General features: G+C 39.9%; 2 protein-coding genes across 9 annotated transcripts in view; one reads left to right on the top strand and one right to left on the bottom strand.

The window, feature by feature from the left end:
- Nucleotides 1-12,642, top strand: part of ptprt (protein tyrosine phosphatase receptor type T) — a 336,999-nt gene that overhangs the window by 249,790 nt on the left and 74,567 nt on the right. For all 8 annotated transcript variants that reach the window (XM_080890788.1, XM_080890791.1, XM_080890787.1 and 5 more), the window contains one exon: nt 12,328-12,482. In XM_080890788.1, the coding sequence (XP_080746914.1) occupies nt 12,328-12,482 (155 nt within the window). The remainder of the gene's footprint in view (nt 1-12,327; nt 12,483-12,642) is intronic.
- LOC308402149 (general transcription factor II-I repeat domain-containing protein 2B-like) lies at nt 493-3,125 on the bottom strand. Its single transcript, XM_080890792.1, has 2 exons — nt 3,024-3,125; nt 493-2,379 (listed from the first exon to the last, which is right to left on the bottom strand). Exon 2 carries the CDS (start codon nt 2,341-2,343, stop codon nt 976-978), a length of 1,368 nt encoding a protein of 455 aa, XP_080746918.1. The 5' UTR covers nt 2,344-2,379; nt 3,024-3,125; the 3' UTR covers nt 493-975.

The following is a 12,642-nucleotide window of genomic DNA, read 5'->3' as shown; positions in this document are numbered from 1 at the left end:
TTTGCAGGTAACAGCTTTAGTCCTATAATTTAACAAAAAACAAACAAACAAGGGACTAGTTTGGAATTAAGAACATTTATTTAAAATGAAAAGCATGTTGTATGCAACACATTACAGAATAAATAATTATAAAAAAACAAAATTTAATTTTAAATTTGTTCGTCTGTTTCTCTGTTTAGAAGTCTCACTAGCACAGTCACAGCTGGGATGACATTAGAGGCTAGTGCGTTGTAGCTGCTCACTTTTTTTAGTTAGTTCCTCAAAGGGGGTGAGGATGGCAACAGTCGTCTCCATAAGAGCCCATTGGTGAGCGGTGAGATAGTCAGTGAGTTCGTGCACTCGCTTTTGCTCAATGAGGGACTGGAGCATGTAATACGTGCTGTTCCAGCGCGTCTGTACATCCTGCTGCAGTCTCTTTATTGCAGGGGTCACCAACCTTTTTGAAAGTGAGAGCTACTTCTTGGGTACCGATTAATGTGAAGGGCTACCAGTTTGACACACACTTCTCAAATAACAAATTTCCTCAGTTTAACTTAATTATGTGTTATCATTAATAATTAATGATATTCATCTATGTACGGACACTAATTATGTTAATTATTTTTCACCATAATTATAAAGAATGCAATTAGGAAACAAGGTAGGAAACATAAATATCAATATGCAACGCTTTATTTCTATATATCTCTGCAAGTATTTACATTTTGAAGTGATCACTTCTACAACATTTTCACTTACCACTAACAAATTTTAACAAATCATGCACTGTTACATACATTATTTTTGTATGTATGTAACATACAAAAAATCAACTTTCAAATTTTACAGAACTTTTCACCAAATTGGCAGCATTTTAAAGCAAATTGTCACATGTTACACTTAACAAACACATTTGTTTTTCAATAATTAAATTCAACTTTGACATGACACTGTAATGTTGCCACTGAGAACATCTAATATGGCTTTCTTTGTCTGTTAGTGGGAAACCTGGCATTGCATGCTGTTCACCAGTGTGTTGTAATCTGGGGTATAACTTGACACTGCAACTCTGAGTGAGTCTTGCAGATGTGCATCGGAGAGGCGTGTTCTGTGTTTGTTCTTGATGAAGTTCATGTCAGAAAAGGCTGATTCACAAAGATAGGTTGAACCAAACAGGCTGGCAACCTTCATAGCTGCTGTGCACACACCACTGTACTTTTCTGTGTCAACAAGGCACCAAAAGTTTGGTGCACCCAGATAGGCTTTGAGGTGGACGTCATTTTGCAATGTTACAATTTCGATTTCCACCTGTCCAGCATCCAAGCTGAACATTGAACTTAGTTGCTCAGCAATGCATGTTGTGTCCACATTCATGAAAGGATTGGAAACAAATGAGACACATGGCTCAAGCTGATCAAGGTCACAAAACCTGTTCTCAAACTCTTGACCAAGTCGGTTTATGACTTGAGTGTACTTTTCTGCAACTTTGTCAAAAGTCTCAGATGCAGAAGCATTGTCTTTCAGCACCATCTGCACAGAGGGAAAGTGCAGCACCTTTTTTCTCTGTAAATGCACAGAGAAAATGTTCATCTGGGCTTTAAATCCATTTAAAGCACTTATCATGTCAGCAACAGTCTTACCTTTGCCTTGCAGCTCACAGTTCAAATAGTTCAGTTTCCCAGTAATGTCTGTTAAAAACGCAAGGTCAAGTGTCCACTCAGTGTCCTCCAGCAGAGATGTGTCTTCCCCTTTGGATTGCATGAACTCCTTGATTTCACCCAAAAGTGACAAAAAACGAAGCAAAATCCGTCCCCTGCTGAGCCATCGGATTTCCGTATGTAGTAGCAGGTCACCATATTCAGCTGACAGCTCCTCCAATAGCACCTTGAATGTTCTGTGCTGTTTAGCTCTGGAGCGGATGCTGTTTATGATCTTCACGACGGGAGTCATGACGTGCTCGAAGCCGATCACGTTTGGGCATAACGCCTGCTGGTGAATGATGCAGTGGTAATGCATGAAGTTTGGGAACTCTGTGTCACCTTTACAGTGAGCGATGAATCCCGTATGTCGGCCGATCATAGCAGGAGCCCCGTCGGTAGTCACTGATACCAGCTTTTCCAACGGTACCTTTTTCTTCGCGAAAAACTCCTTCACCGCGTTATAGATGTCAACTCCCTTCGTTGTTGTCTTTAGCGGCAGTAGTGTCAGAAGTTCTTCTTTTGTGGAGAAACCATCAAATACCATCCGGATAAAGACCATCAGCTGTGCTGTACTGCTGCTGTCGACGGACTCGTCACACTGGATGCTAAACCAACTGCACTTTGCCAGATCCTGATCCAACTGATCGGCCAAGTTCCCGGACATAGCCGACACTCTTCTAACAATTGTAGTTGCCCCCAGCTGGACATCAGAGAGAGTGGAGATTACATCGTTTCCATATTTCTCGTCTTTAAGCACAGTTTTTGCAATTATCATCATTGCTTCTTTGAAATACTCCCCGTCTAAAAATGCCTTCTTTTTCTTAATCATGAAATGTGTAGCTCTAAATGAGGCTTCGGTTGCTTTTTGAGAGTTTTTCACCGGTCTCGTGAAAAAAGACTGCTGTTTGCTCAAACCTGCCTTTAATTCGCGGGCCTTTTCCGCTCGCAGTGTTCTGCCCTTTGGGTAGTTAGCATGGTAGCTTGTGTGACACGTTCGGAAATGTCTCTCCACGTTGTGCCGCTTTGCCGTTGCCACAGTTGCCCCGCAAATGAGACACACGCATGAATCTTTCACAGTGGTAAAAAAGAACTCTTCCTCCCATTCACTGTGAAAATTATATGTTTTCTTCCTTTTTTCCGCCATGTTTTCCTCATCTCCTCACCTTTGCCTTTGCTGGTCTTCACGGCAACTGTTTCCGTGGAGACCAGCTAGCACTAAATATTAGATCATGATCTAATATTTAATAATAAACATTTTTTTTATATATTATCTCTAACAAATTAACGCCAATGCAATTGTGATTAAAAAAATAGCAAGAAAAAATAAAAATAGATGCAGCTTACTGGTAAGTTGTTATGGTGAGCTATTTTTAGAACAGGCCCGCGGGCGACTCATGTGGTCCTTGCGGGCGACCTGGTGCCCGCGGGCACCGTGTTGGTGACCCCTGCTTTATTGGCTGGTTGAGCTGTCCCTGAATGTCCTCGAGGCGGGAGTAGGCTAAGGCGGAATGTTTAAAATGCCCAACTATTTTCCGTCCCACTGCTATAGCATCAGCTATGCTCCTCTGTGCTAATAAGCGTGGGTAAACTCTTTGTATTTGTTGTTGTGTTGGGATTTTAGGTGCTTGATTAAATTGCTTGTGTTAAATGCGCTACCTTTAGAGCCTCCTCTGGACAATTTCGCTGAGGACAATTTGCAGTCCGCCTTTGTTTTCGCGTAATCGTTCACTTTAAAATAGTTCCACACAGCTGATATGTCTCGCTTCGCTTTCTCCCCGCTCTGAGCTGCAGCCGGGGCCTGGGGGCGGGCACTCGGCGCCTGTGATTAACCCCTTACATGCCGCTCAAACATAGACAGGTCTCAGACCGTGGTATCGGTCCTTGGTATCGGGGGACTTTTAACGAGTACGAGTACTTTAGAAAATGTGGTATCGAGGCCGATACCCGATACCGGTATCGGTATCGGTGCATCCCTAGTAGCAACGCTGATGAATTTATTAAAGATGAAAGAATTTAGACAGTTTTTAACTCTCAGTGATGCTGCAGTGTTTGTTTGACTTTGGGACCTGAAGCAGACAGAGTTTTGGACCTAGATTACTTCACGAGGCTCCTGACTACGATAGCCGTAATGCTCCGACAAGCCATCAAGTGGTGCAGCTTCGTACCTTACCAAAGTTGTACTAAACCATTTTTTGACAGATTTTGAGCCCCATGTAGTCAGGGTCAGGTCAGTAAGAACAACCAGAATTCATACATAAGGCGCACCGGATTATAAGGTGCACTGTCGATTTTTGAGAAAATTAAAGGCCTTATAGTGTGTAAAATACGGTATACAGAAGAAAAGAATATAACGTGATATATATCGTTACGACACATGCTTCAAATTATACCACGATATGGATTCGAGGCCATATACCCCAGCCCTAATGGAAACATACAAATAAACATAACATGACAACTAAATATGTAGAAAATGTGAAATTAATAATTAAGAAGCTGAAAATACACATACATTTTTCCCACTTTTAAAAATTGGTTGTAATGCACAGCCAGTCTCACCCATATATACATAGATGCACAGTTATAGCCCAAGGAGGTTTACTGTTAGATGAGAAGGGGATTTAAATTTGCACAAGACTCCTGCAATCCTGTAGTGTGTGTTTGTGTGTTTTGGTTCACTCTGTCTTTTCAACCTCTATCTCTCTCTTCACCTCTCTTTATATCCCTCAATCTCTCCCTCCCTTGTTGGGTCTGTCTCTAAATCCTGTGATACGCAGATGAAAGTTTGTTTGGGCTTCGCCTGCAGCCTCCTCTGGAGCTACTGCTGTCATCCTGAAGTGACTGACTGCCTGTCTGACTTCAGCACTGGCTGGGGATGGCTCGAGGATATTTGAGCTATCTAGTTGCCAACCAAATGGCTGACGCCATTCTAGCCATAATACAGAAGTTCTCACTCAACAAAAGAAACAAATGGCCTCTCCCATGTTTGACTGGACGCCTTGAGGTTGCCGTGATCACTTGCCAAGCTTCAACTAAAATGAATGCAATTCTCTTGGCATGAGTTTGTATCAACAAGCCATACTTGCTGCCATGAAATAAATTCAGTTCAGAGTTTGCTTTCTGAAAATTGAAGAATCAATCATTTCCACAAAAACTTGAATAAGAATGGACAAGGTGATTTTAAAATTTTTTGGCCATTATCTTTCTATATGTCAGCAATCTCCTCCATGGAGTCAAAACAGTAACTCTGCTACTGAAATATAGACATGGATGTCTAGAAGGTGAAGGAAGGAAGGAAACAGCTGTACTGCATTACCATTTTGATGTCAAATTAATGATCCTACTTATCTTGAAAACAATATACTGGTAAATGGACTGATTCTTAGATCTTAGAGCATTACTACTGTCCTGGAGCACTTAGAGTGCTTTATACAAATTGCCACATTCACCCATTTACACAAGCATTTTACACGCATTCATACTCCGATGGATGCATCGAAGAGCAACTTGGGGCTAGTATCTTGCCCAAGGATATTTGGCATGCACAGTGGGGGAGCCAGGGATCAAACCACACACCTTCCTATCAGTACATGACCTGCTCTACCTCCTGAGCTTCAGATAAACTTTAACTCCCTGGATAGCAACTTTTGTATTTTATTATATTATTTGGTAATGAATTTTACATATACAGCATTTTGGAAATGGACCCATCAAGTGCTCAGGTTAATACATCAAATAAGAAAGAATTAAATTTTTTCCTGACCATATCTACTGATGCATTGATTCACCTCATTTCATCTCATCTCATGTCTCTCTATTATAATGTATCTTTTCTCACACTCATACACAAAAAAAGACATTTCTGCCAAAAATCTCTCATTATCAACCTACCAAACAGCCTACAATTAATGTCGCTCTGGCCACAAAGAAGTCCATGATTTTTGCCGTGGTTGCACCCGGCAGGGTAACCTTAGTACTTAATGAACTGCCGCCGTGACATTCATTAAAGAAGGATTAAGTCGTGCTCAGTGCCACTTAGAATATGCAAGGAATTTGTCATTTAAATGAGTCCATTATTGGTATGAATGTGTGCTAGGTCGAGGTTTGGTGAAAGAGCGGGGAGGAGAGTGGGGAAGCCTTTCACACACTACAAGTTGCAGGTTTTTGTCCTTTGCTTTTACTTCTTCCACTCTATGCCTGCTTTTGCTGCATTGTTTCTACTTCTGTCACTTTCTTCATCTGCCACCTCTATTTCCTAATGAAAGGAAACATTATTTTCCTTTCATTTTTCTCCTCAACTTCCCGTTTTTTATTTTTTTCTCCTTCTTTTCAGTTTTTTTTATTTGACTTTCCTTTCTTTGCTCTCCTCTTCCTCTTCCTCTTCATCTCTGCCCACTTTTCTGTCAAAGTGCAGTCAGATAGTCAGGAATAGGCCACTCTAAGCTCCAATCACACAGGAGGTTTTGAGGTTCTGTCGCCTATAAATTGGCGACAGAACCTGGGGTTGATGGAAGGAAATGATTATATTATGGGAGAAACTTTGTAAGGTCATTCCTTCTTGTCTCTTGTAGTTTTCCTGAAAATGTTCTTTCTAACATCGTTCATCTCACTCTTTCTTTGTTTTTATGTTGTTGTTTTTTATTTATTGCCTCTTTATTGATGAGCTGTTTCATTTGTCTTCCTCCTTTCTCATGTTCACTTTTCACATCTGCTCTGTCTCTGTCTTATCATCTGTCTTTGATTTTTACTTATGTCTTTTCTCGCCCTGGCTTAAGTGCTTAAGGGCAACTACAGCTCATCATCTGATCCCAGGCTTTTAAACACACACACACACACACACACACACACACACACACACACACACACACACACACACACACACACACACACACACATAGCAAAATTGGTGTGGCCTGGATCTTTCCCACACAATGTGCTTACACATGGCCCACATACTGCAAAGAATGGCCCTTTGGTGGCCCAGATCTGGTTTGCCAGATGTGGCCCATACATGGGCCAGCACAAGGCCAGTTGCAGACACACTGGTGGTCCTGTGCTGGCCCATGTGTGGACCGTCATTCTTTGCGGTATGTGGGCCATGTGTAAGTTGGGTGCAGCCACGGGCCAGTTGTAGACACACTGCTGGCCCTGTGCTGAGCCAGAACAGTTTCAACTCTGGCCCCAGATGTCAGCCTAATGTGTACCTTAATCAAGCCATGTAATAACAACATGTGCCAGAACATGCAAAAGTAACATGACGAAACTCAGTGAATGGACTGACTCTTTTATAGCGCTTTTCTAGTCTCCCAGATTACTTAACCCTCCTGCCATCCTTTAAAAAACTCACACCCATCACCCTAGGGACCATTCTCAGCCACGCCATAAAAAGACCATATATCCATATTTTATTCCACTTTAAATTAGCCAACCTTGTAAAACTACTTCTCCCTGAAATATTCATGTAAAGTTTTAATTATATTTTCGTTGTTTTAACCCTTCAAATCCCAGTGTTATTACATGAGCGCCCTGTGTTATAAGCCCCAAAAACCAAAAAACGAAACTAAATATTTCCACAAAAAACCAGTTGAAGTAATATGTGATTGTCATTATAAGTAGGCCTTTAGATGGACCAAAGATTGGCACCAACATACATTTTGACCTGCCATTATTTTTTTTGCATTTTTTTTGCAATTTAAAAATTAAAACTTCAAGGCCCTGAGTCTTCATTGACATCCAAGAAAAGAAGAAAAAATAAAATCATATGATGATAATTTGGGGTTGAAAAATAGCGTTTATAATGGAAGTCAATGGGCAGAAAATGGTCCCCAGGGTGATGGGTGTGGGGATTTCTGCTGCTCAGCCATTTTAGGCTGATTTAAGGAATTCACACTGGAATATTAACATTGACAGGTAAAAACTATCCTGTGGCAAGTTTGGTTATATTCCACTGAACACAGTGGAAATGGCAGCCATTTAACACATAGCAGTGGCACAAAAAGGTCCCAAGAAGGCAGGAGGGTTAAAGTGCTCTATACAATATGCCACATTCACACACTTTCTCTAAATTGAGTGCTTCCTAACTACATTCATACACATTCACACTCTTGACATGCAGACTGGAGGAGCCAGGGATCAAACTACTAGCCTTCTGATCAGTAGTTGACCTGCTCTGTCTCCTGAGCTACAGCCACCCACTGGCAAAGATGAGTAAACCGTCACTAGGTTTTGGATAAAGTGTACATTCACAAACCTGTCAAACCTGCATTTGAAACATTGGCTACCATAGCAGTATAGTATTGAAACATGGCATTTGGGTCTTCTAACTAAAATAGGAAAATAGGAACATAAATAGTGCCATCATTGCCAGACCTGGCCCACATCTGGCTGACATACACTCTGCCATGACACCAGTCAGTCAGAAGTGCCAGCTTGATGCCATATCCGGGCCAGACCTGTTATCTATGGGCCTGGGCCACATGAACCAAACCACAATCGAGCCAGATATGGCATGCCATCACATAAACAGTGTCATCTATGCCAGGCCTGGCCCATATCTGGATGACATACGTCTTATCATGCCAGAAGTCAGCCAGCAGTACTGGCTTGATACCAGATCCGGGCCAGACCTGCCTGCTATGTGGACACACACACACACACACACACACACACACACACACACACACACACACACACACACACACACACACACACACACACTATAATGGGTTTACTGCTTTAATTTCATATCTCTACATATCTCTCTCAGTCACAAACAAACATTATTGTTAGTATTATTCTGTCAGCCAATGGAATCATGGGGATCAAAAGGGATCTTGCTTTCGCTTTTGACCTCACACTTATTGCTTCCTGACCCTTAGTGGGCTTAACAAGTGCAACACACACACACAACATTTTCTTTTTAAATTCATGTTTTCTAGATGCTGTTTAGCCAAGAAACAGATTCAGTGTGTCCTTTGGATGTTTATTGACTTTTTTGTGGAGTACATAGTTTTAATTTCATGTCTCACTAACAACATATAGTAGTGAAACAATCCTGTAGCAAGTAAGTGTTAAGAGACTCACGATTATTCAATATAGGTATGAGTGACATTGTGTTTTCTCTATTTGCCTTTTAGAGTGACTGTGCAAGACACTGCAGGTTTTCCAGAGACACGTGTAAGCAGGCGTATTAGGCGGATTCGTGATAAGTCACTTAGGAACACACCCACTCACTGCCCAGTGTACACCAACAGTCCAATACAACAGACACATGTAACACTTAGACACAGCCAAAAACACTGAATGTCCAGCACCTGCAGTGCATACACAGATATCAAGGAGATCAAGTGTTTACTCATAGAAACAACAACACACATACACATCGAACTATTATAACCATTTCTTGTACACAGCCCACTGTATACCATTCGTGACTAGATGTCAGATACTTAAAGTAAGCAGAAAGTTGTGTTGGTGGATTCTGGAGGAGGCTTTTCTCCTCAAAAACTCAGAGAAAGAAGTATGACGAATTTTATAGGACAAATCTGCAAAATGTATTTATATTTACTCTATTTTGAAATACATATTAATGATAGGGTTTGTTGATCATTTGCAAACTAAGGTGCCAATTAGAAAACACTGAGGAAATATATGAGGGGAAATGTATGAAGAGGGAAAGTAATGGCTCATGATCTGAAGCATACAATATCATCTGACAGCCATGCTGGAAGCAATGACATGGCATGGAGTCATTTCTGCTGTCTTTTTAAGACACTATTGGAAAAAAGAATATGCTAAAAAAAAAAGTATCCTTTTTAGGATCTAAAATCAAACAGTGTGGTAAGTCTGTGGTTCAGGTGGTAGACTTGGTCGTCCAGTAATTACAGGGTGGGGTGTATGATCCCTGGTCCCTCTTCATGGCAAAGTGTCCTTGGATATGACTCCTGACTGCAGGTGAACACCTCATGTAGCAGCTTCTTCAGTAAGTATTTGACGTGAGTAGTTTAATAAATATCACACTCTGTAAGTGTTTTTGCAAGATTAAATGGTTCTTTTACGAGTGTAGACAATTTACAGGTTTCCCTTAGTAGATCACTTGGGCCTATGATTTCAAAGTAAATTCCATTAAATGGTGGTTTAAAGCGCATCCACAAGGTTATTTTTTATATCAAAAGAATATAAAAAGGTATACTTCTACATTAAAGGGCTGCTATTCTGCTGAGCCTATTGGCATCCAAGTTCTATTATCATCCAAATCAAGCAGGTAATAAAGACCTGGCTACTCTCCCATGAATAGACTGTTCTCAGTTTATACAGATTGACCCATGTACCATTTAGTTATTCAATTTAATTATAAGTACTTCCAGTAATATACAGTGCATTAATTGAAATGCACAATGAGCATTTAACATCAACAAAATGCACTTGTTTGTTTTTTGTTTTAAAAAACGGTATTATTGTTTTACTTCATGTGAACCGATTGTTCATGGGCATTTAAAGGCAAATGCTTGCAAAATGTAACATATACTGCGAAATACATATTTTCTGATTTTATAATTTAATGTTCTGTAGCTTTTGGTATCCAATTATTCCGATAGTGAAGCTCTTGTCTTTTAAATCCAGGCAAAATGAGACTACATGTTTTTAGCCTTTTTCACGCTTTAAAATTTGACAAGCCTTGTGGGCCCCTAATGACACACAAAGTCTGGCGAGTGGTCAGGATTTGGACACATCTGTCTAGTCAAGGTGATGTCCAAGCCCAGAGTTTCCTCATATCGAGATGAGTCAAACTGCAAAGCTTATTTAAGTCACACTGTCAAATTGTTCTGTATCTAGAGGACAATATGTCACATTGATATTTAAAAGTAGCACGTTAATTATCACTTCTGTGTTTGTCGGTCATTTTTTGAAAACAGGTTTAGAAGATAAACGTAATGGACTGGCATTCATATCACTTTTCTTGTCTTACTGACTAGTCAAAACATTTAGGCAATAAGCCGCATTTAACCGTACAGTTATATACTTTACTTTTACTTTATTTATATAGCAAATTTAATAACAACAAAATGTTGGCCAAAGTACTGTAAAAAGATGATAAAAACAATTACACAGTAACAAATAACATCAATAACAAATATCTGGTAACAGGTGACCAAGTAGATAGATAGGTAACTCTCATGCGATGTTGAAAGCTAATGAGTGAAAATGTGTTTTAAAATGGGATTTGAAAAGACTGACAGTTGGGGCCTTGCTAATCTGGAGAGGTAAATAATTCCACATTTTCAGTGCCACAACCACAAATGCCCGGTCACCTCTGTGAACCAGCCTCGACTTAGAAGTGGCCAAGAGCAAGAGGTCACTTGATCTTAGAGTTCTAGGGTGCATATAAGACTGCAGTAAGTCAGACAGATATTCTGGAGCCTGACCGTTCTGCGATTTATAAGTCATCAAGAAAATTTTGTATTTAATTCTGTATTTAATTTTGTATTAAATTTTATATAGTGCTTTATTCTGTGAATTTAAGCAGTTTTTGGACTGTGGCAGTAAGCCGGCATAACAGGAGGAAACCCACACAACAAACTCCACACAACAAGGTCCAAGCTTGGGTTCAAACCAGAAACCTTCTTGCTTTGAGGTTACAGTACTAACCACTATATTATCGCACCCTCCTCCTTGTATAGAATATGATAGTAAAAATATGCTTTGTCTTGATATTTCCGTTAGTTCTGGTGAATCTATTGGACAATGTCAGATTGTAATGGTTTTCTGTCTCTTCTACCATCTGGTCTCTCAGCTGAAGGTTCAGGCAAAACTCAAAATAGTCTATGCAAAATGGCCAACAGATGGGCGTTGTGGCAGATAAGTGGAAAAAATATCAAAGGATACATTCACACTCAAGGGGCATCTCATCAGCAGTCACTGCATAACTACCCTTACCATTATATATAGTCAGTTTAGAAGCCCCACATGTTCTGGAAGTACTGAATGTCAGCCTCTCCATATTGAATCATATCACCTGTATTTTCCCCCTTGCTGTAGTAATATAAGAGGGGACAAAATAACAGCTTACCCTGTAATTTCTAAGGCTTTTCTATACATACATAGGCCATTTTTAAAAAATACTTTTTTATGCAGTTTGCTCATTTTTCAACAGGAAACAGCCCCTTAGAATGATGATATGGAGAAACTTTTTTTTTATTGTTGGTAAAACACACCTTTTAAAAAGATGATGCAAATGCACATGTTTACTTCCTGATTGGGTTTAACTACTCATTATACATCATCAAAATCATATTCCTTGTCATTTTGACATAAAGTAAAAAGTAAAATATATGTTTCATATAATATTTGCTGTGAAATGTGTCTCTGCCTACACTATTGCGCACAGAACTCACTGTTCATTCTTATATTGCCATTTATTCTCTTTTGTTTCAAGTCACTGCATATAATAAAGAAAATGTTCTCTTTTCTTAGTGTTCTCACCATAACTCATCTTCCAAAGAGTATTGTTGTTCCGTAAAGAATATTTCTTTGCATATGTGCCTTTGTGTTTACGCGCTGCATGTGGATGTAAGGAATTGCATGCATTTCTGTATGTGAATAATTCATCTTTGTGTATCCTTGTTTTTATGTTTTTGAACCTCTATAGAAAGTTGGCAAAAAAGCAGAAGGAAACTGCTAGCAGCTCCACTCAGCAGAGGGAGATGGGTCCAGTCACCACAGCTGATAAGAGCACCACTAAAGTCAGCACCTTACACAAAGATGACCCCTTTTCCACCTCCAACCAGGACCTCAATGGGTTCAGTAAGTCAAAATGCTCTGCAGTTCTAGCCCTAAGGTGCATCCAGAAGATATCAGCTGTAAATGGCACCATAATGTTTTTGTTTTGTTTTTTTTACAAGAAAATATAATACTACATTGTCCTTTCCACATTGTATTCTTTCTGTAAAGTGTTAAGAAAAAA

Source organism: Rhamphochromis sp. 'chilingali' (genome assembly GCF_963969265.1).
Source record: "Rhamphochromis sp. 'chilingali' genome assembly, chromosome: 9".
NCBI lineage: Eukaryota > Metazoa > Chordata > Actinopteri > Cichliformes > Cichlidae > Rhamphochromis > Rhamphochromis sp. 'chilingali'.
This window is presented reverse-complemented; position numbering and strand designations above follow the sequence as displayed.